This window comes from Micropterus dolomieu, linkage group LG05 (assembly GCF_021292245.1).
Source record: "Micropterus dolomieu isolate WLL.071019.BEF.003 ecotype Adirondacks linkage group LG05, ASM2129224v1, whole genome shotgun sequence".
NCBI lineage: Eukaryota > Metazoa > Chordata > Actinopteri > Centrarchiformes > Centrarchidae > Micropterus > Micropterus dolomieu.
Window position 1 is genome coordinate 32,192,902 of NC_060154.1, and position 17,253 is coordinate 32,210,154.

The window sequence follows — 17,253 nt, forward strand, 5'->3', positions numbered from 1 at the left end:
AAAAGCTTTTTTTTCCCCCCCCCCCCCCCCCCCCCAATCTGCCTGAAAATCTGCCTGAAAATCTGCCTTACTCACTTGTGACATTGAGAATTACTTTAGGACTAAGTTTTCAGTCATTCCGGATTTTAAGCACACTCTGTCTGTATTCAGTAATCTCAACTCTAACTTACTGAGACTTTCTTTAACTTTTGCGTCATGCTGTGAAGGCCATCTGTCAGGAAGTTACCTGCAGTAACATCAGAAAATACAAATACAAATGACACTCTAATGATACCAAAGGGAAACTGCATCACTTTAGCAGACAAAGTAAAGGCTAAATTATACCTTGGCCTAGGTGTTAGAGGTGGATTGTTGTAGCATACATGTATCGTGCATTTAATTATCTAATTTATTTTGTTATTGATAGCTTCAATTGCACTGAGTAGAAGCTTTGCCCTGGAAATGGCTCTTAGTTACCATATTCAAACTTCTGTAGAGTTACTGACTCATTATAACCTGCTTGGAGTTGTCTTCACTATCAGCTAAATCAAATCATAAACCTCTCTCCCTCTGTTTCCCTGTAGCCCATATAGCCTTAGGTATAGCTTTTGAGGCAGTGCTTGTAGGACCATCAAGGCTGGATTACCTGTGTATACTGGGTCCCAGGTTCAATGTCAGTAGTTGTTGTAACTAACATCAAAGTTGTCTGTGAATTTTCACCACTAAACTACAATGCCAACTAAGCCTGCATGTCCAGAGTGTCTGGTGTCCAAGTCTGGTTTGAATACAGTCCCAAAGCCAAGTTTTGCCCAGACACCCATTACATGTTTATCTGGCCATGCTCATAGCTACACAGCCTTGCACTTCTTCTGTACACAAAGTAACACCCTGACAGAGAAAGGTAAATCTGCTTAGGCCTATATAAAAACATATATAACTCATCAGCGATACATATACCTATAAATAAATTAAATAAATAAAAAATAGCCTTTTTAGCCCAGTCTACCTTGCAGATGGTCGAAGAGCTTGGGGGGTTGAACTGGGTCAGTTCTGTTAAAGAAAATATTAAACTCATTGGCTCAGTCCAGGTGCCCTTCCTGTTACCTGGCTATCAGTCTGCTTGCAGAGAAAACAATGTTCTGCTGGAGTTTTTATTCCAATGTAGCTGTCCTTGCCCTGCTTAATCCTCAAATTCACTGTTATACAAACTGTGAGTTTATCAGTGTCCTCACTCTGTTTCAAAGTAGCCCTGCAGAGCCGAGGTGAGGGAGGGCTATGGAGCCTCCTTAACATTGGCCTTGTGAAGAGGCATTTGGGTGCAGCATCTGCAGCCTTGCAATGACTATATGACATTGGTGTAGTCTAGTTTTTTGTAGTGAGTATACTGTGATTTTTCCCTCCCAGCCTCATACTCACTCCTCCCCAGAGCGACCCGTCCCAGAGCAAACTGTCCCATAAGCACCACTACACTCACTAATACACACAGTATGAATGTACAGTATATGTAATAGAGAACATTCTGAAGGACTGCTTAGGCTATGTGTTATCTACACTGCAAAGACTTTAACAGCCAATTAGAGTTACACGTGGGCGTCACTTTGTGTTGTAAATGTTGGAGACAGAGACAGGGCTCAGATTAGAGTTGTGACAAAACATTTAGCATACAAGACGTGACAATCCAGAATATTGGGGTCACAAGAACAAGACTAGAAGATATTTTAATACTATTTAAAAGAAATATTCATTGATGAAAATATACGATTGGGGGTCTGGGGATCCTCCCCTAGAAGATTTTGATCAATGAACAGTTAATTTCCTGCATTCTGGAGACATTTCTCTGCGCCAATTTATGGTGGAAATGTCTTTATTTATATAAAGCGGAACACAAAAATCAGGTGGCACGTTACAATTCAGAATATAAAATTATAATTGAATATAATGCAGTGATCAGTAAATGTTGTTTTTTTTAGCTTAAGTATTTTTTTTGGACAATGCAGATCTGTTGTATTTTCTATATTTACAATGCATTGCATGTTTTCTTATTGTGCCAAAAAACTTTATCATAGTACTTTTTCTTAATTCTTTTTGCAAGCTATTTTTCAGAACATTTTTAACAAATGCTTGAAAAAAGTGGTGGGGTCATGTCCCCAGTGTAATGGCACCTATGCAGGTGGGGAGAATAGACAAATTTTCTAATGTTTAGTGTTAATAACCATCTAACTCAGCCAGTTAGGCGCTACATGAAGCCTTAGATGTTATATGAATCTGGTTCCTGGAGCATAGGTTTTATCAGCTGGCAATTTTCAATGCACACTTAAGAATGTTAGCTGCAACTATTATTAACAATAATGGAAAGCACACAATTAATTCCACACAATTAAAAATGCAAACATTGGTAATTATGCAGATGTGCTGAAGTTGTAAAGCTGTGGCCTGTGAGTAAACTCCACTTGCCTGTGAGGCTCAGTGGATGTGTCTTCAAAGGCATGGCTTCAAAAAGCTCCTATTTACAGCTTGTTAGTAAATATGTATGGGGTGGGTATGGTTTGCTGGATGTTCAATTATTTGTATTTGTGTACATGCCTGCATGTATGCAGTACATATAATAGCAGAGACAGGCATAGATAAGTGAGAAATGCAAATTAATTCTGTTTACCATTTGCTTCATGCAGTTCAGCACATCTCCTTCACATAGAGTTGATCAGGTGATTTAGTTTTCAAGTGACCCTCATGTGGATAGAAATCGAAACTAACCTTAGTTGGTGACATCTGCAGTGGTGCGTTCACTCTTGCTCTCTAATGTAAAATTTCTCCCGTGTCCATATAACGTAATACTAGATAACATCTCTCTCTGTGTTTTTCTAAAAAGCTAAAGTGGGTTGCCAGATATTCTTTGGAAGGTGCTAATATACCTGGCATGCCCACCCAAGTGAAGTAATCGTTCGAAAACACTATATTTAAATTTAGTGCACACATGCCCACTTTAAAAGTATTCTCAGACACATATTTTGTGTCTTGTTCCCATGACCCTGCTGAAACCAGTAATGATCCTTCCGCGGGTTCACCTACGGAAACCTTGTATGCTCTTTATTTCCTCTAGATAGTGAAGTTTTTGATTGCATCACTAACTGTCTGCCATTAAAAAGGTCCACAGCACATGTGGGAACTGCTTGTTGCCATTAATTGGAGGTGCACTGGGCAAATGTTCAACGTGCCCTGCCAAGATCTCTCCCTCTCTGCCTCCCCTGTCCTCCACTCTGCTCACACTGAGACAGTCCCTGGCTCTTTTAATTTGTTAGGAAGATCTAATTAAGAGCATACAGCATCTCCAGAGAGGCAGTCGGGTATCTGCTTGATTAAAGTGACAGATATAGATGGGGAAGGGCTGTCTTTGAGAAGTTATATTACACAGCAAGGAGTGTTGTGTTTTGTTCCAAGCCTCTCAGGTCACCCTGTCTGCCTACTCTACACTGCTGAATTCTTGGCATCACTGAAAGCGCCATTGGCCAGAGGTAAATGTTGTGACACTGCTTGAATGCCAAAAGTCTGCTCAGTAGTTGGCTGAACTCTTGCTGTCAATGCTGACATTGGTTAACTGCTTCCAACACTAATTGTTTTCAAGCAGCTTTGGGGTCAAGAAAGCAGAGCTGTATTAAATAAAGGGGAGTGCTCTGACCACTGAATACTTTCTCTCAATCCAACAATCATAGAAAATTACTGAGAGTGGCCAAATTGTGGTAACATGCTCTTTTAACGTTATTTAAACACTTAAGTTTATATAAATGATTCCACATGTAAAGTGATGCTCCATCTGAGATTTCTCTGCAGGACATTATCACCATTGGAGTGCATCATCACTGATACATTTCAAGGCTGTAGTCTCTTATACTGAAAAGACAAAATCATAAGATACAAAACTCAAATCAGATCTCCATTCCCAGAAAAAGGATGCAGCAAATACAGTCAGTCTCATATTAATATTTTCTGAATTGGTGCCTTTTATCGGCAGTACAGCTTTGTTAAGGTTAAGGTTTAGTTAAACCTGCATAAACTGATTTTTGTTTCTTTTATCGGCAACATGGGGGGTGTTAAAAGTGACTACTTTTATGAAGACCTATGTTCTGTACATTTCCCTACCCCTACCCCTTCTTACCCACCTCCTGTCACGATCAGACTTGATCATGTTTCCCTCTGCTCACAGAGCTGAGGCTGCTGCATTATAGCCAGAACACCCTGTCACAGCAGAACAATTCTATCTAAAAGTCTATCAGCCATTACACTGAGCAGGGATGCACCCAGGCTGCAGTTTTTATTGTCCATAACGGTGTATTAAACATTAACTCAACTTAAAGAGGGAATAAGTGAGGTCTTTACCCTCCCACAGCACAGAAGGACCATAATCCACCTGTGAGGGGTTGATTGGGCTGTTGATCGATACCAGTGGCTGTGTGATTACTTGGCTGGCTGTAAGTCACCGTCTAGCCTCTTTTAAGGAACAAAACCCCCACCCCACCCACTGTAGTTAACAAGATTCTGCCAAGTACAGCTCACTCGTCCCTACTGTGAAACTGTGACTTTATTTTGGTCAATTACAGTCCACCATAGCTTCAAAGGATGGAAGACTCGGAACAGGAACTTTGTCCAGACAGAGACAAGATATGTTATAGCACCTACAGATGAGAAACATGCTGAGGTTATATATTGCCATTTTCTAATAAGGCTGTCTTTATAGATTATAATTAAAGGCTTTATATGGGGTTAATGAATCATCAGTCTCTTTATAAAAACAACATTCATAAGAATCATTTTGACCAGAGCAAATCCCTTGATATCAGGGGCAATGAATGTGTACAGTATAATCCAAACTGCTCCCAGTTACATTACTCAGTAAGTTCACAACATAGAGTGCTCACTGGCCTCTCAAAGTAGGAAAATATCACCGTTGTCGAGCTAGTACAGAATGGCAAAGCACAATATACCACACCATACAACTGTAGTCCGAAGCAGATTGTGTTTCTTTGTAAAATGATTTTATGTGGGTTGGAGCATCAATTCCAGTGATGAGGAAAACACTTCACTACCACATGTTGATCCACACAAAAATCCTCAATGTAGCAGAAGAACATTTGTGCAATCAAAGTACACATAAATTGTGTTACATAATTTTGCTGGTTTCCTTTAGTTTGTCTTAATTAAGTGATCAGTAAAACAATAATGCTAAGATAAAGTTGAGAAGTTGTCCCTCAATCTATCTGTTTCCTCACTTTCAAGTTCAGAATGCAAGCAGATTTAATGTCTATGATTGATAGCAGTACAGCTTGGGGTATCAATAAAACCACATTATAGCGTTTTAATATTATGAAAAGGATGCATTGTCTCACAATCTGGTTTATTTTAAGAAAATCACTTTGGCTAGTTGAAATTCAAAGTGGCAAACGTTATAATTCAGAAGCTACTTTGTCTCATCTAAAAAGTGAACTGTAAACCTTTTGCGCAGCTTAACATGATGCACAGTGAATGCAACCTCTTGGCCTGAAATCATACATGCAATACATTCAGTCATAGTAATGGATTCTAGAAATAACTAATAATGGCTTTTGTTTAAAGGGGGAATCCAACAACTTTACAGAAGAATGTCTGTTTACAGGTGTACTGCATATGTGAAAAACATTGTATAAAGCCTTTTGTGGCTCCACAGGGAACTGTGTGAAGTCTTAAAATGTTTTAAGCTGCAGTGTGCAACTTTACAGCCCACTCCTCATCTCTGCTGCAGGCTACAGATGTATCTGGTTCTGCTCTAATAACTAAGGGATGGTTCAGGACTAACCTGAGCCAGCCCTAACTATAAGCTTTATCAAAGAGGAAAGTCTTAAGCCTACTCTTAAATGTGGAGATGGTGTCTGCCTCCTGAACCCAAACTGGAACCTGGTTCCACAGGAGAGGAGCTTGATAGCTGAACGCTCTGGCTCCTAGTCTACTTTTGGAGACTCTAGGAACCACAAGTAACCCTGCATTCTGGGAGCGCTGTGCTCTGGTGGGGTAGTAAGGTACTATGAGCTCTTTAAGATAAGATGGTGCCTGACCATTAAGAGCTTTGTAGGTAAGAAGAATGATTTTAAATTCTATTCTGGATTTTACTGGAAGCCAATGCAAAGAAGCTAAAACAGGAGAAATGTGATCTCTTTTCCTGGTTCCTGTCAGAACACGTGCTGCAGCATTCTGAACTTTTTCAAGCAGTTTGATAATAAGGAATATCAGTAATCCAGCCTAGAAGTAACAAATGCATGGACTAGTTTTTCTGCATCATTTTTAGACAGGATGTTCCTGATTTTCGCAATATTATGTAGGTGAAAAAAGGCGGTCCTTGAAATTTGCTTAATGTGAGACTTAAACGACATGTCCTGATCAAAGATAACTCCAAGATTCCTCACAGTGGTGCTGGAGGCCAGGGCGATGCCATCAAGGGAAACTATATCTTTAGAACAGCGCTACTTGGATTAGTAACTATAATAATATCACTGTTTTGGAACTCTACTAGTCACTGGGAAAAGTAATAATATTACAGTAACCCATTACTAATATATACTGTCAATATTAGTCAGATTGCTTTTACAGTGATGAAGCAAGCCTGATAGTGTTAAGGTTGTGTATTGTGTTCACTGCTGCAGAGGGAATATGAACGCCATCATACAACGTCTGCTACCATACTTCTTAAGTATAGCAGTTCAGACTGCTAGTTACCAGCACCGTACTTTACTTCACTACTCTCTCCAGCGCTGGCGCAATGCTAAAAGGAAGTGTGGAGATCTGGTTATATGTTACCTGCTACGAGCCAGGCCAAATTAGCCTAAGAAACCAGTACGCAACTATTCAGAGAAGCACTCTCGCTTTCTCTCTTTGTGCATTTGTGGGTTGGTGATCTTGGAAGAATGGTCAAATAATTCCCAGTGGGTACCAAAGCAATATTTATAAATTATTGTCTATACAAGTGGTATTTACAAATTGGTTGGTTTGGCAGCAGACATGTTTTGGCAGCAGTGGCATCAGAGGAATGTTAAGGGGCCCTTAAATTTATTTTACCAGGATATGTCTGTTTGTTTTTCCCTAAAGTCACACCAGTTGGACATTTGAGTGCCCCTGTAGGGATGGGTATCACTACTCAACAGCTTTATGGTATCAACAGAAACAGCCCAGTAGCGTGTAGAATCGAAAGGTCTCCAGTCAAACCAATACATACTTTTTGTAAGCAGATCGCGGCATAAAATTACTATTTGTATGGTTTAGCCAAACACGCTAGCAACACACCGAAAGAAAGAAAAGAGCACGCCTTTTTTTCCTTATGTGCCTGTTTGGCACGCCATTGGCGGTAAATGTTGTCGGTCAGTGTCTAGTCAATGTCTTTGCTACACAAAGGGTTAACAGTCGCCGCAAAGTAGTGAGAGAATCATCACACACACCTGACCGTGACACTGACACCTGTTGCTCTGTGTCCTGCTGCCTCTCTCCCTCTCGTTCAGAGATACTTCGTTCTGTTTGACTGTCTCTCTGCTCCAGAATGCTTAATTCCCTCTAAAGCGGATGTGATCTGCACTTTATCAGAGGTGCTGAAGTGAACATTTGTGTGGAATTGTTGTGATATTTCTGTCTGATCACAAGTGTTTTCAGTTTCGGTTTTCTTCCTCTGATGAAGAGCAGTGCGCTCCTCTCATCCAGTAGGCTACAAGTCAAATTATTTATTAACGGCCCATAAAGCACATCTCTTACAGCACCCACTCCTTCCCCCTCTGCTGGAGCTGTTTCTTGTGGTGTGGGCCAAAAATAATAATAATTCGCCAAATGCGCGAAAATAACCGATATATAGATATAAGATAAAGGGGAAAAAAATAAGCTACTGATTACTGCCTTACATTCTATTATATTTTTCTATATCTTTTTATATTCTGAGTTGTCACCTGCCACCTAAATTTTGTCTTTCCCTTTTTAAAAATAAATTAAAAAGAAATTAAGTGTTTAATGCTCAAAATCTCCCCTATCAAATATTTCATCAATAAATAATTCTTAACTGAATTCAGATTAATTAAGCTAATTTATCACTGAGGTGAACATTTGAAAAGACTTTAGGCTACTTTAGGCATGCCTGCATGTAGACTCAGCTGGGATTAAATTAAATGAGGAAAGTTAATCTACTGGAGAAACGTATCTGACAGCCTTACTCTATTATATTACACTATATTGTTCTTATTTTGAATTGTCACCTGAGACATTTCCTCAATAATTGGTGCAAAGAAATTCACCAGAATGCAGATAAATTAAGTGTTTTAAAGCCCAAATTTTTCAGGGGGAGGACCCCCAGACCCCCTCAATTTAATATCAGTGTTAATGATTATCAATAGTAATTATAAAATTCATAATAAATGTAGGATATATATATAATTTACTCTTGCTTTATAGACGTAATTTGGGTAGGCGGGGTTAAAACATGAAAGATATCTGTGCTGGGCTAAACCCCCAATGTTTAAAGAGCCTGGAAACGCCCCTGTGGATTTTAACCTTCAGCTGCGGTCTCAGGCATGTTCCTCACTGTTGCAGGTTTATCCCTACAAGTTTGGCTTTCCGTTGGTTTCATCTTCTGGTATCATTAAACTCTTCTCTGTACATTTTTATTTGCTATTCACATCACTTGTAACTGATCTATCACTGCGTTCTATCTTATCAATTAAATGCTTTAGTAGAGCAGCGGCGATCAGCTGATTTCACTCACGGAGCCTGCAGCTTCAGGTGTAGGTGGTTTGATTGTCTGGTTGCTTTGTTTGTGAGTCTTTAGTGTTGTTAAGTGACTTGTTTAAACAGACTCTTTTTTAGGTCATTTTTGGAGGAGGTTTGCAACTCACCACTAAAGGAAAAAGCACTGCTAGAGATCTTTCAAATCAGTTTATTGCTTGAAAGTTAACAAAATAATTTTCTGTTGTTTACTTTCAACACATGTATCAAAAAATACCTTAAATTCGTTCCCCACAACTTATTCGGTCAATAAACTATTTAACTCCTCCTCTCTCATTCAAATATGAAAATATTCGCTAGCTGTAGTCTTTCCCCGTATAATACTACCCGTGAGGATGAACTAATTAGGATGAGGAGCGATCTGATACAATTTCCCAATACTTTTATGTAACAGTTATTTGAAACAGAAAAAAAATAAAATAGATAACCTTAACATAACAAAAATAATAATTATAAGCAACCAATCAATTATGGCTTCAACAGGTGGCATTTTATGCAAGGTATGGATGAAATACTCTATTGGCATCAGTATCACTTTAAGGGTACTGGTAGCATTTTAAACGATAACCAACCCTACCCCTCTGGTACCCTAACAGTAACTCTACACAGGTGCTCTAATGCAGCAGAAACCATGACAAATAACTGGTCTATTTTGCTTATGGTGTGGAGTGAAGAGGATGTTTTTTGGCATTGGGAGTCAGCCAACCTGGTTGTCATGTCTCCCTTGTTCCCTGGAATTAAATTTTTGATCTGTCACCTCAGGATTTCCTTCCCTCCCAACAGCCCCTTCTAAGCTCTTTATTAGAGGCTGTCCCAGTGTGGCACAGTGAGCTTGTCACACTGCATGTTGAAATGTGAGAAAAAGCTGTGTTATTGTCCTTTTAAAGAGAGGAATGTTTAAAATTCTCTACAAGGAAAAAGAACATCAATATTAATATAATCAAATGGCACACTGAAAATAAAAAGTCTTATTAAAAACCTGGAGTGAAGGAGCTTAAATGAAAATGGTCAAAACAGAAAAGCTCTGTTGAAAATAGAAAGGTCCTATCTATAATGAAAAGGAGATTTTGAAGTTTGACATCATGTTTTACACAATTTAACCCCTCCTGGTCTGTAATTTTTTTAGAGCTTGCTGGCAACTGTGGGTTTGTTATACCTACTTTTCCAGTCAGTCTCCTGCTCTGGAAGGTGCCTATGTGTCCAACAACTTTTAGCCCCACCCACCACGTTTAAGGCCCAAACCCAGGTATACTGAGGCAACACAAGACTTACAGTTAACCTGTTTCTTTATACCCTCCCCTTATGTGGAGAGCCTTCCACTCTTGTCAAACGCTGATACAGGAGAACACAAGTGATTTGGACCCAGTTTATGGTGTTTAGTAATTAGGTGGGGCAAACGTCCACTGATGGTGAGGTAGGCAAAAGGCAACATTCCAAAATCCATAATCCAAAAGAAATGCTAAATTCCAGGCATGTGTAACAGGCTGATGCGATTGACAATGAACAAACAAATGAGAAGGGGAAAATATAGAGAAGTGATTAACAAAACACAGGGGGAAACAATCAGAGTGGAGCAAATAAACAAGCAGGAAAACACAAACGCAGGAAGTGAAGTAAATAGAAACAAGAGGAGAGAGGTAAGTAAGTAAAACGGAAAACAGAAAAAAAAATTATAAATTACACTAGGACAGAATAACACAGAAGAAAACACAGACAGGAAGAGACGTAAACACAAGAGGAAGGGTTTAACAAAAATAAAACAGGAAATAACGCTAAACCCAAAACCATCAACTGCACTGTGTGAGGTGGAACAATAGATTAAAATAATGCAGGTTCAATATACTGTAGAGACATTGTGTAATGTACTCTATATGTGAATCTTTTACAGATGTAAATTCCACATGTTAGGGTGTTTATAATTAATACATCTAGCATTAATCTGTACCCTTAGCTATTGGGTGTGATATTTACAAATAAGTCATGTATAATGAATGAATGAGAGGGTTGGAGCGGTGTGTACAGCTCTTGCTGTTGCTGTGTCTGTCCTCAGTCACACAGACAGAGGTGTGTAATGGGATTTTCAACTTATGATTTAATATATTTCATCCATAATTTGACAGAGTTGACAGTTGACCACACTAAACGTGTCAGATTATGTGAGCATGGTAGGGGCATTTCTCGTTCAGAATGCAGAATTGCACTTGGGGTGCAATTGCATCGCTCTCGTTCACACAGATCTTTGACAAAAGATTCCATAGAAGGATTAATCATGCAGAGGCCAAGCTATATTTACATAAGTGCTAAAATTTATTATGTTTGAATTTTATGAGGGGTAGCTCATAAGCTCAACTTTGTGGGTTGAGCAGGGAAATGTCCCCACAGGGTCTAGCCTGAAGAACACATCTGATGGTTGACTGAAGTCTTTAATGTCATTTTACACTATCCAGCTGTCAGAGTCAATGTTTGTTTGTCTCTGTCACAGAGGACCAGATCCCTCATGGTTTCCCCACCATAGACATGGGACCCCAGCTAAAGGTTGTGGAGAGAACGCGTACAGCTACCATGCTATGTGCAGCCAGCGGCAACCCTGACCCAGAGATTTACTGGTTCAAAGACTTCCTACCTGTGGACATCAGCAGCAGCAACGGACGCATAAAACAGCTGCGTTCAGGTAAAGTACTCATCTCAACATGTTGACACACAGAATTCTTTTCAGCAAATGTCCAGTTAGCTGCATATTTAGGTGTTGGTGAATGAGGCATCTGGCCTTTAAAAAGCTTGTGAAACTCAAATATGGCACAGGTGGAATTGGGGTGAGATTTGGAGGAAGCCACACATCATGACAATTATAGCATGCATAATGTGTAACAATATCTGCATGTTTTGGAAGACAGAACTTGCAAGCTTCACAAATAAGTCATCTATATTTATAGTTATTTCTGCAGGGCTGGGTACCAAACCTCAGTACTTTTTTAACTGAAATGTGTCCATAGATTCCAGTTTCAAACTGTAAAATACCAAATTGTATTTGATAATGCAATGGTATTGTATGGCTGCTTGTGTTTAGACAACAGTTACATTTGAAGAAGTTGGCTTCTTTTGTTAAATGAAAAAATTTAAAATTGTTTTGCTAGAGCTGCAACTTACAATTATTGTTATTGTTTATAAACCTGTCTGGGTTTCATTTTAAAAATAACAAACATTATCAGTTTGCAATTTATCAATAATATATGCTCACATTTCAGAAGCTGGAAATAGTCAATTGTCCCCTTGATTAATTACTACCTCAAAATTATTGGCAATACAATACATACAATATATTTGTTGCTGTTTGTATTACTTAAAGTAAGGTATCAAGAAAGCGTTTCAATACAGAAACCCAGGGTTTGTATCAGCATTAGTATTAAAACATTTCAAACTGTCCCCGACCCTAGGAATCACACGGTTAATGTTAAAACATTTTTTATCCTACCTGAGGATATGATTTCAAGCATGATTTATTAAATTTAATTAATCAAACATTTTTTGTCAAGTAGTCAAGTAAATTTTATTTATATAGCCCAATATCACAAATTTGCCTGAGGAGGATTTACAACCTGTAAATACACCCTCTGTGCCCAGACCCTCGAATCAGATCAGGAAAAACTGCCCAAATAACTATCAAGGAGGGAGACCTCTCCCACGACGGACAGATATGCAATAGATATGTGTGTACGGAATATTCTTAACATAAGGAAATGACAAATTATAAACAGATTGTAATATAAATGAAGAAGATGGATCCTGGAGGACATCGAGCAAGAGGAGAAAAGAGGAGAGGCTAAATCTCCTGGAGGACGAGGATCCAGATCCAAAACATCTGGAGAGAGACACTGACAGCAGGAGAAAGAGAGGATGGCTGATGGTCCAGTAGAGAGAAGCTTGAGTGAAAAGAGAGGACACAGAGGAGAAACTAGAGAGAAAGAATGAGAGAGGCACACTGCTATGCTTGTGGGACACAAACAGAGGGTTAAACAGATGCAGTGGTTTCCAGAAGGTTTCCAGTATTCTCGTCGGAAGGACAAACATGGACTATACTAGGCTTAATAGATTAATTGAGACAGAGACCGACCCGCCGGAACTGTAACAGCTACAAGGCATCAAAAATAAGCAGCTAAGTGAAAGTTAATGTGAAAAGATTAGTTTTAAGTTTGGATTTAAAGACCCCAACAGAGTTGGACTGTCTGATAATGTTAATGTCGTTATACAACCCTGCTATGCAAAGCTAAGATTGGTGTGATATGATCAAAATAGGATTCGTTAATGTATGAGCGTGACCACAAAACATGAAATAATCAGTTGAGTGATCATGTTTTTATACTATACATGAGGCCATACACTCAGGTTGAGGGGTATCAATGCACAAAAAACAAATGACACCACTTAATATAACAATTTGATGAATTCTGAAAGTTTAAGATCTGAAAATTAATTCTCAAATAGTGTCAATAGTGTCAAAACTGTCAATATTGTTGATAGAAACACTATATGTTTTGAGTAGGACATCATGGATTTCAGTAATTACCTTAGCAGCACCTGTGTGGGACAACTGGCGTACCAACACACTGCAGACAGTGATGAATGTTAAAGCAGAGGCAGCTGTTTGAAGCAGCTCTGTGAGGAGGTGGCCAGCAGCTCACAGCAAAGCTGGATGGCTGCTGGCTGAATAACCGAGCTTCATACAACTGGCCAGCTGCCCTTTCTCTCACTTTCTGTGAGAAAATAGAAATGTTTTTTTCTTGCCAAAAGTTGCAAGCACCTACACAATGTTGAAACGGCTGCTCAGGGCCAAACTGTTTTGCCAGCTCTTGAAGCAAGAGTAAGAAACAGTCTTTCCATCACTGAGGGCCTGGGGCCCCTCCTGTGGCTGCACTCATCTCAACACAGGCAGAGAGGAAAGGCTGAGAGACAGGCTCTAGGATCTCATTGGCTTTGAAGTCCACTCTGAGGATTTTCCCAAGTCACAGTCACAGCCTTAGGTAAGGACAAACATGTCATGTATTATTAACCGAACAGCATGGCAATTTGTTTCAATTTGGTTCATAGGGCCCTATCGTCACATGCAGTACCACAGAACCAAGCACAGATGGCTGACTTCCTTAAGAAATCTGAGTTATCCTGTGCCACATAAGGCCTGTGAAATATATAGCTGTGTGTAAAATCAGCACTCCACAATTTTACAATCTATTTGTTTCAATAGAATTCATTATTAGTGAGTGATTGAGTGATTAGATTTGTTCATTATTAGTTAGTCCTATTAAATGACTTTGAACCATTAAGAAACATTAATAGCTTCATTTTAACTTCAGAGACGTTTGCTCTCTTTTGGAAAAGGAAAGAAAATCATCTGTCTTCTGGTTACTCTGTTGCTCCAAATCTCAACTCTGCCAGTAATTATGAAAAAAGCTTGTACATCGAAAAATGATGTGAACCAGACCAGTGATCGACTCTCTAGATCCTCGAACAGCAAGCACTGTGACTGCTTGCTCTGGGATCTGATAACAATGCTGGAGAGAAAAACATCATGATCCTGATTCAGCAGTGTATACCCTACTCAGAATACCGCCTGCCACTGGAGACTATTAATTGAGAGTTCCACAGTGTCAGAGCCACCACTTCAAAGATACGGTCACCTTTTGTTTTCAGTCGAGCGCGAGGACCGACCAGTAAACCTGGTCAGAACATCTACTACTTAAGGGTGGAGCAGGTCAGAGAGGTGCCTGACCATGCACAGCTCTATATGTGAAAACAAGAACCTTAAAATGAATTCTGAACCTGACGGGAAGCCGTTGTAAAGACGACAGGGTGGGTGTGATGTGAGTTGTTCTCATAGACAGCATAAAAGAAGTAGACATTGTCAATGTGACGTCATCCATTAGTTGATGGACTGCTGTTTTGAAGCCTCGAGTTTGGCCATTTGGCTGTACGTTTTTTTTAGCAACCAGCAGCCCGGACATGACCATATTTAGATGAGACAGTGGCGCTAGCAAGCTTTTTTAACTGTGATTTTAACCGGGATGATAATTTTGGCTAGCTAAAAACAGGCTTAAAACACAACATACTTACTGGTAAATGAACAGCTGAGTCCTAATAAGCTTTTTCAACAGCACTGGTTAAATTTTAAAGAGCACCGGATAGCGGTAGCGACTTCACACAAGGTGTGCCTTGCCCTAAAGCATACGCTGGTCTATTTTCCTCTAAATGGTACCATAATTTAAACTTGAAACTAGCGACTAAGACCATAAATACATTAGGAAAGTGTTTACTGAGGTAATAAATCAGCTGAGAGGTAGAGTCATTTTACCAGTGTTTGTAATGGAACCGGGCTTCTTTTTGAAATCAGAGGAGTCACCACCTGCTGGCTGTTACAAAGAATGCAGGTTTGAGTAACTTCCACAAGGCTTCAGTTTTCAGACCTCAAGGTTCCCTCTTGGCTGTCCTACCAGACCTGTTCTGAACTCAGTTAAATTTTCTTTGTAATAAAGGCAATGAACATGGAGTTTGGTGGGTTTTTAAGGGTGTGGACAGCCAAGTAACACTCCCCATGGCAAGAAAACGGTTAGTGATGTATAAAATAATTGGAGGTCCCCTTTAACAGCCAATCAGATTTCCATGTGATGGGACCATGTGATTTTTCATTAGTTCTGCTTGGAAAGAGCAAAATGGACAAAGGCTGGATTCAATTGATCTCCCATGATGCATAATCAGTTTGATATAGCGACTTAGTTAATATAGTAAAAACTAAGTTAATATGATGATCTGAATTGAAATATGAGGACTGCTAATACATCACTACATCCTTTTTTAAGGATACTACTACAGAAAAAATCTATTCAATCCAGATATTGTGAAAATATAATAAGTTCTATTATTTTTCACAATTGAACCCCAGGACCTGTCATGACACCCTGATTTCATGCTGAAGTTGCGTGGAATTCTTTCAGCTGTCAGACCTCTGTGGAGGGAAGTCATGGCAAGTCTTAGTATTGCCCAGCCCTCTGAAAGCTGCTGATGTCCCCTTCATCAGACCCCAAGGGCCACACAGCTTCCAGTGTCCCCTTTCTGCAATCTCTCACCACCTATCTGACACTTGTTTTTGTTCCTGTCAATTCAAGAGCCACTTGGTTGATTATCCAGATCACTGGCATCTGCATAGTAACCATCCCTCTCTCCACCGTTTGCTGCATATGACCTGATATGCCAAAATGGTGCCAGTTACTAATGATCACTTACACAAGGGACATGCAAGATTAAAGAAGGAAACGATACTACTGTGTTACTAGAATGAATAGTATTCGGGCTGAACGATTTAATCATTTATCTCCATTTTAGATTTTTCCATCCTAAAATGAATAGGACATTTACTTCTGGAACCAGGGGACAAGAAATATCCCATTCAACTTCACAACTGCATTTCAGACTCTCAAATCTTGACAGGCAGATGGAGATGTCACAATCTTCTGCTAAACATTCAAGCATACAATATCCTTATTTAAACTTTCTTCTTTGAATCAGGGCCTCTGGGATTCTGCTATAGGGCTCAAGCAGTCTGCTAAAGTGCAGAGCTGTCAGCTCTATTATTATTATTATTAGAGGTTGTCAGTGGATATATAATATTGTTAGGCATGTCTTACTTTAGAGTTGTTATAAAACAATATGCACATAACACACTTGTAGTTTGTCATTATTACCATAAGTGGCTAAGGATGAACAAAGCTGTTATGAGTAAATATATTTGGAAAATCTTATATATTTGAATATTATTGCTTAATGTAAAGCTTAATTGGTCAAATTTTCAAGCCAGTTTTTAGTGTTTTTAGTGGCCCAGGATAACTCTTAGACTTGACTGACTGGTTTGAACCAACAACAATCATAACTTGTTTAAAACTGTGTTGTATTTTTAACTTATTGAAATACTGGAGATTAAAGTTGAAATTGCAATATTTCTAGTTAATACATATACATACATACATACATACATTTTCTTAAATCGTTCTGCCATAACTAGTGCACAGGGAAAATGCTTGCAAAAGATTAGATGACCCAAATGATACAACAACTGTTACCAAAATACATCTACAGTATGCTAATTTTGGCACTTGATAGAACAATTCTCCACCAGTGAGGCTGCAGCACAACAGTGTATTCCACGACATGAATTGCAGGTTTCTTTGAATTGCATCAGAGGGAGAGTAGGCAGCTTGTGTTCTTATCTGCTTTGTTACAACAGGATGCTAGCGGAAAAAAACGCATTTGGTTTAGAACCAATACAGACCCGCTGTTGATGAATGAGGGGTCAAGTGCTTGATGGCCAGGTGCTGTCAGGGGAAAACAGGTGTAGGAAAATGAGCTTTATGATCAAATCAGGATGCCAGTTCTGTAGAGAAAATAACTAGGTGTATAACAAAAATAAGCACCATGTGAAAGTGAATCACCAGATGCGCAAATGACAGA

The 17,253-nt window shown here is 39.2% G+C and overlaps 1 protein-coding gene across 1 annotated transcript in view; it reads left to right on the plus strand.

Moving 5' to 3' along the window:
- Positions 1–17,253, plus strand: part of ptprfa (protein tyrosine phosphatase receptor type Fa) — a 223,700-nt gene that overhangs the window by 95,471 nt on the left and 110,976 nt on the right. Inside the window, exon 5 of the mRNA XM_046050075.1 lies at positions 11,243–11,431. Within this exon, the coding sequence (XP_045906031.1) occupies positions 11,243–11,431 (189 nt within the window). The remainder of the gene's footprint in view (positions 1–11,242; positions 11,432–17,253) is intronic.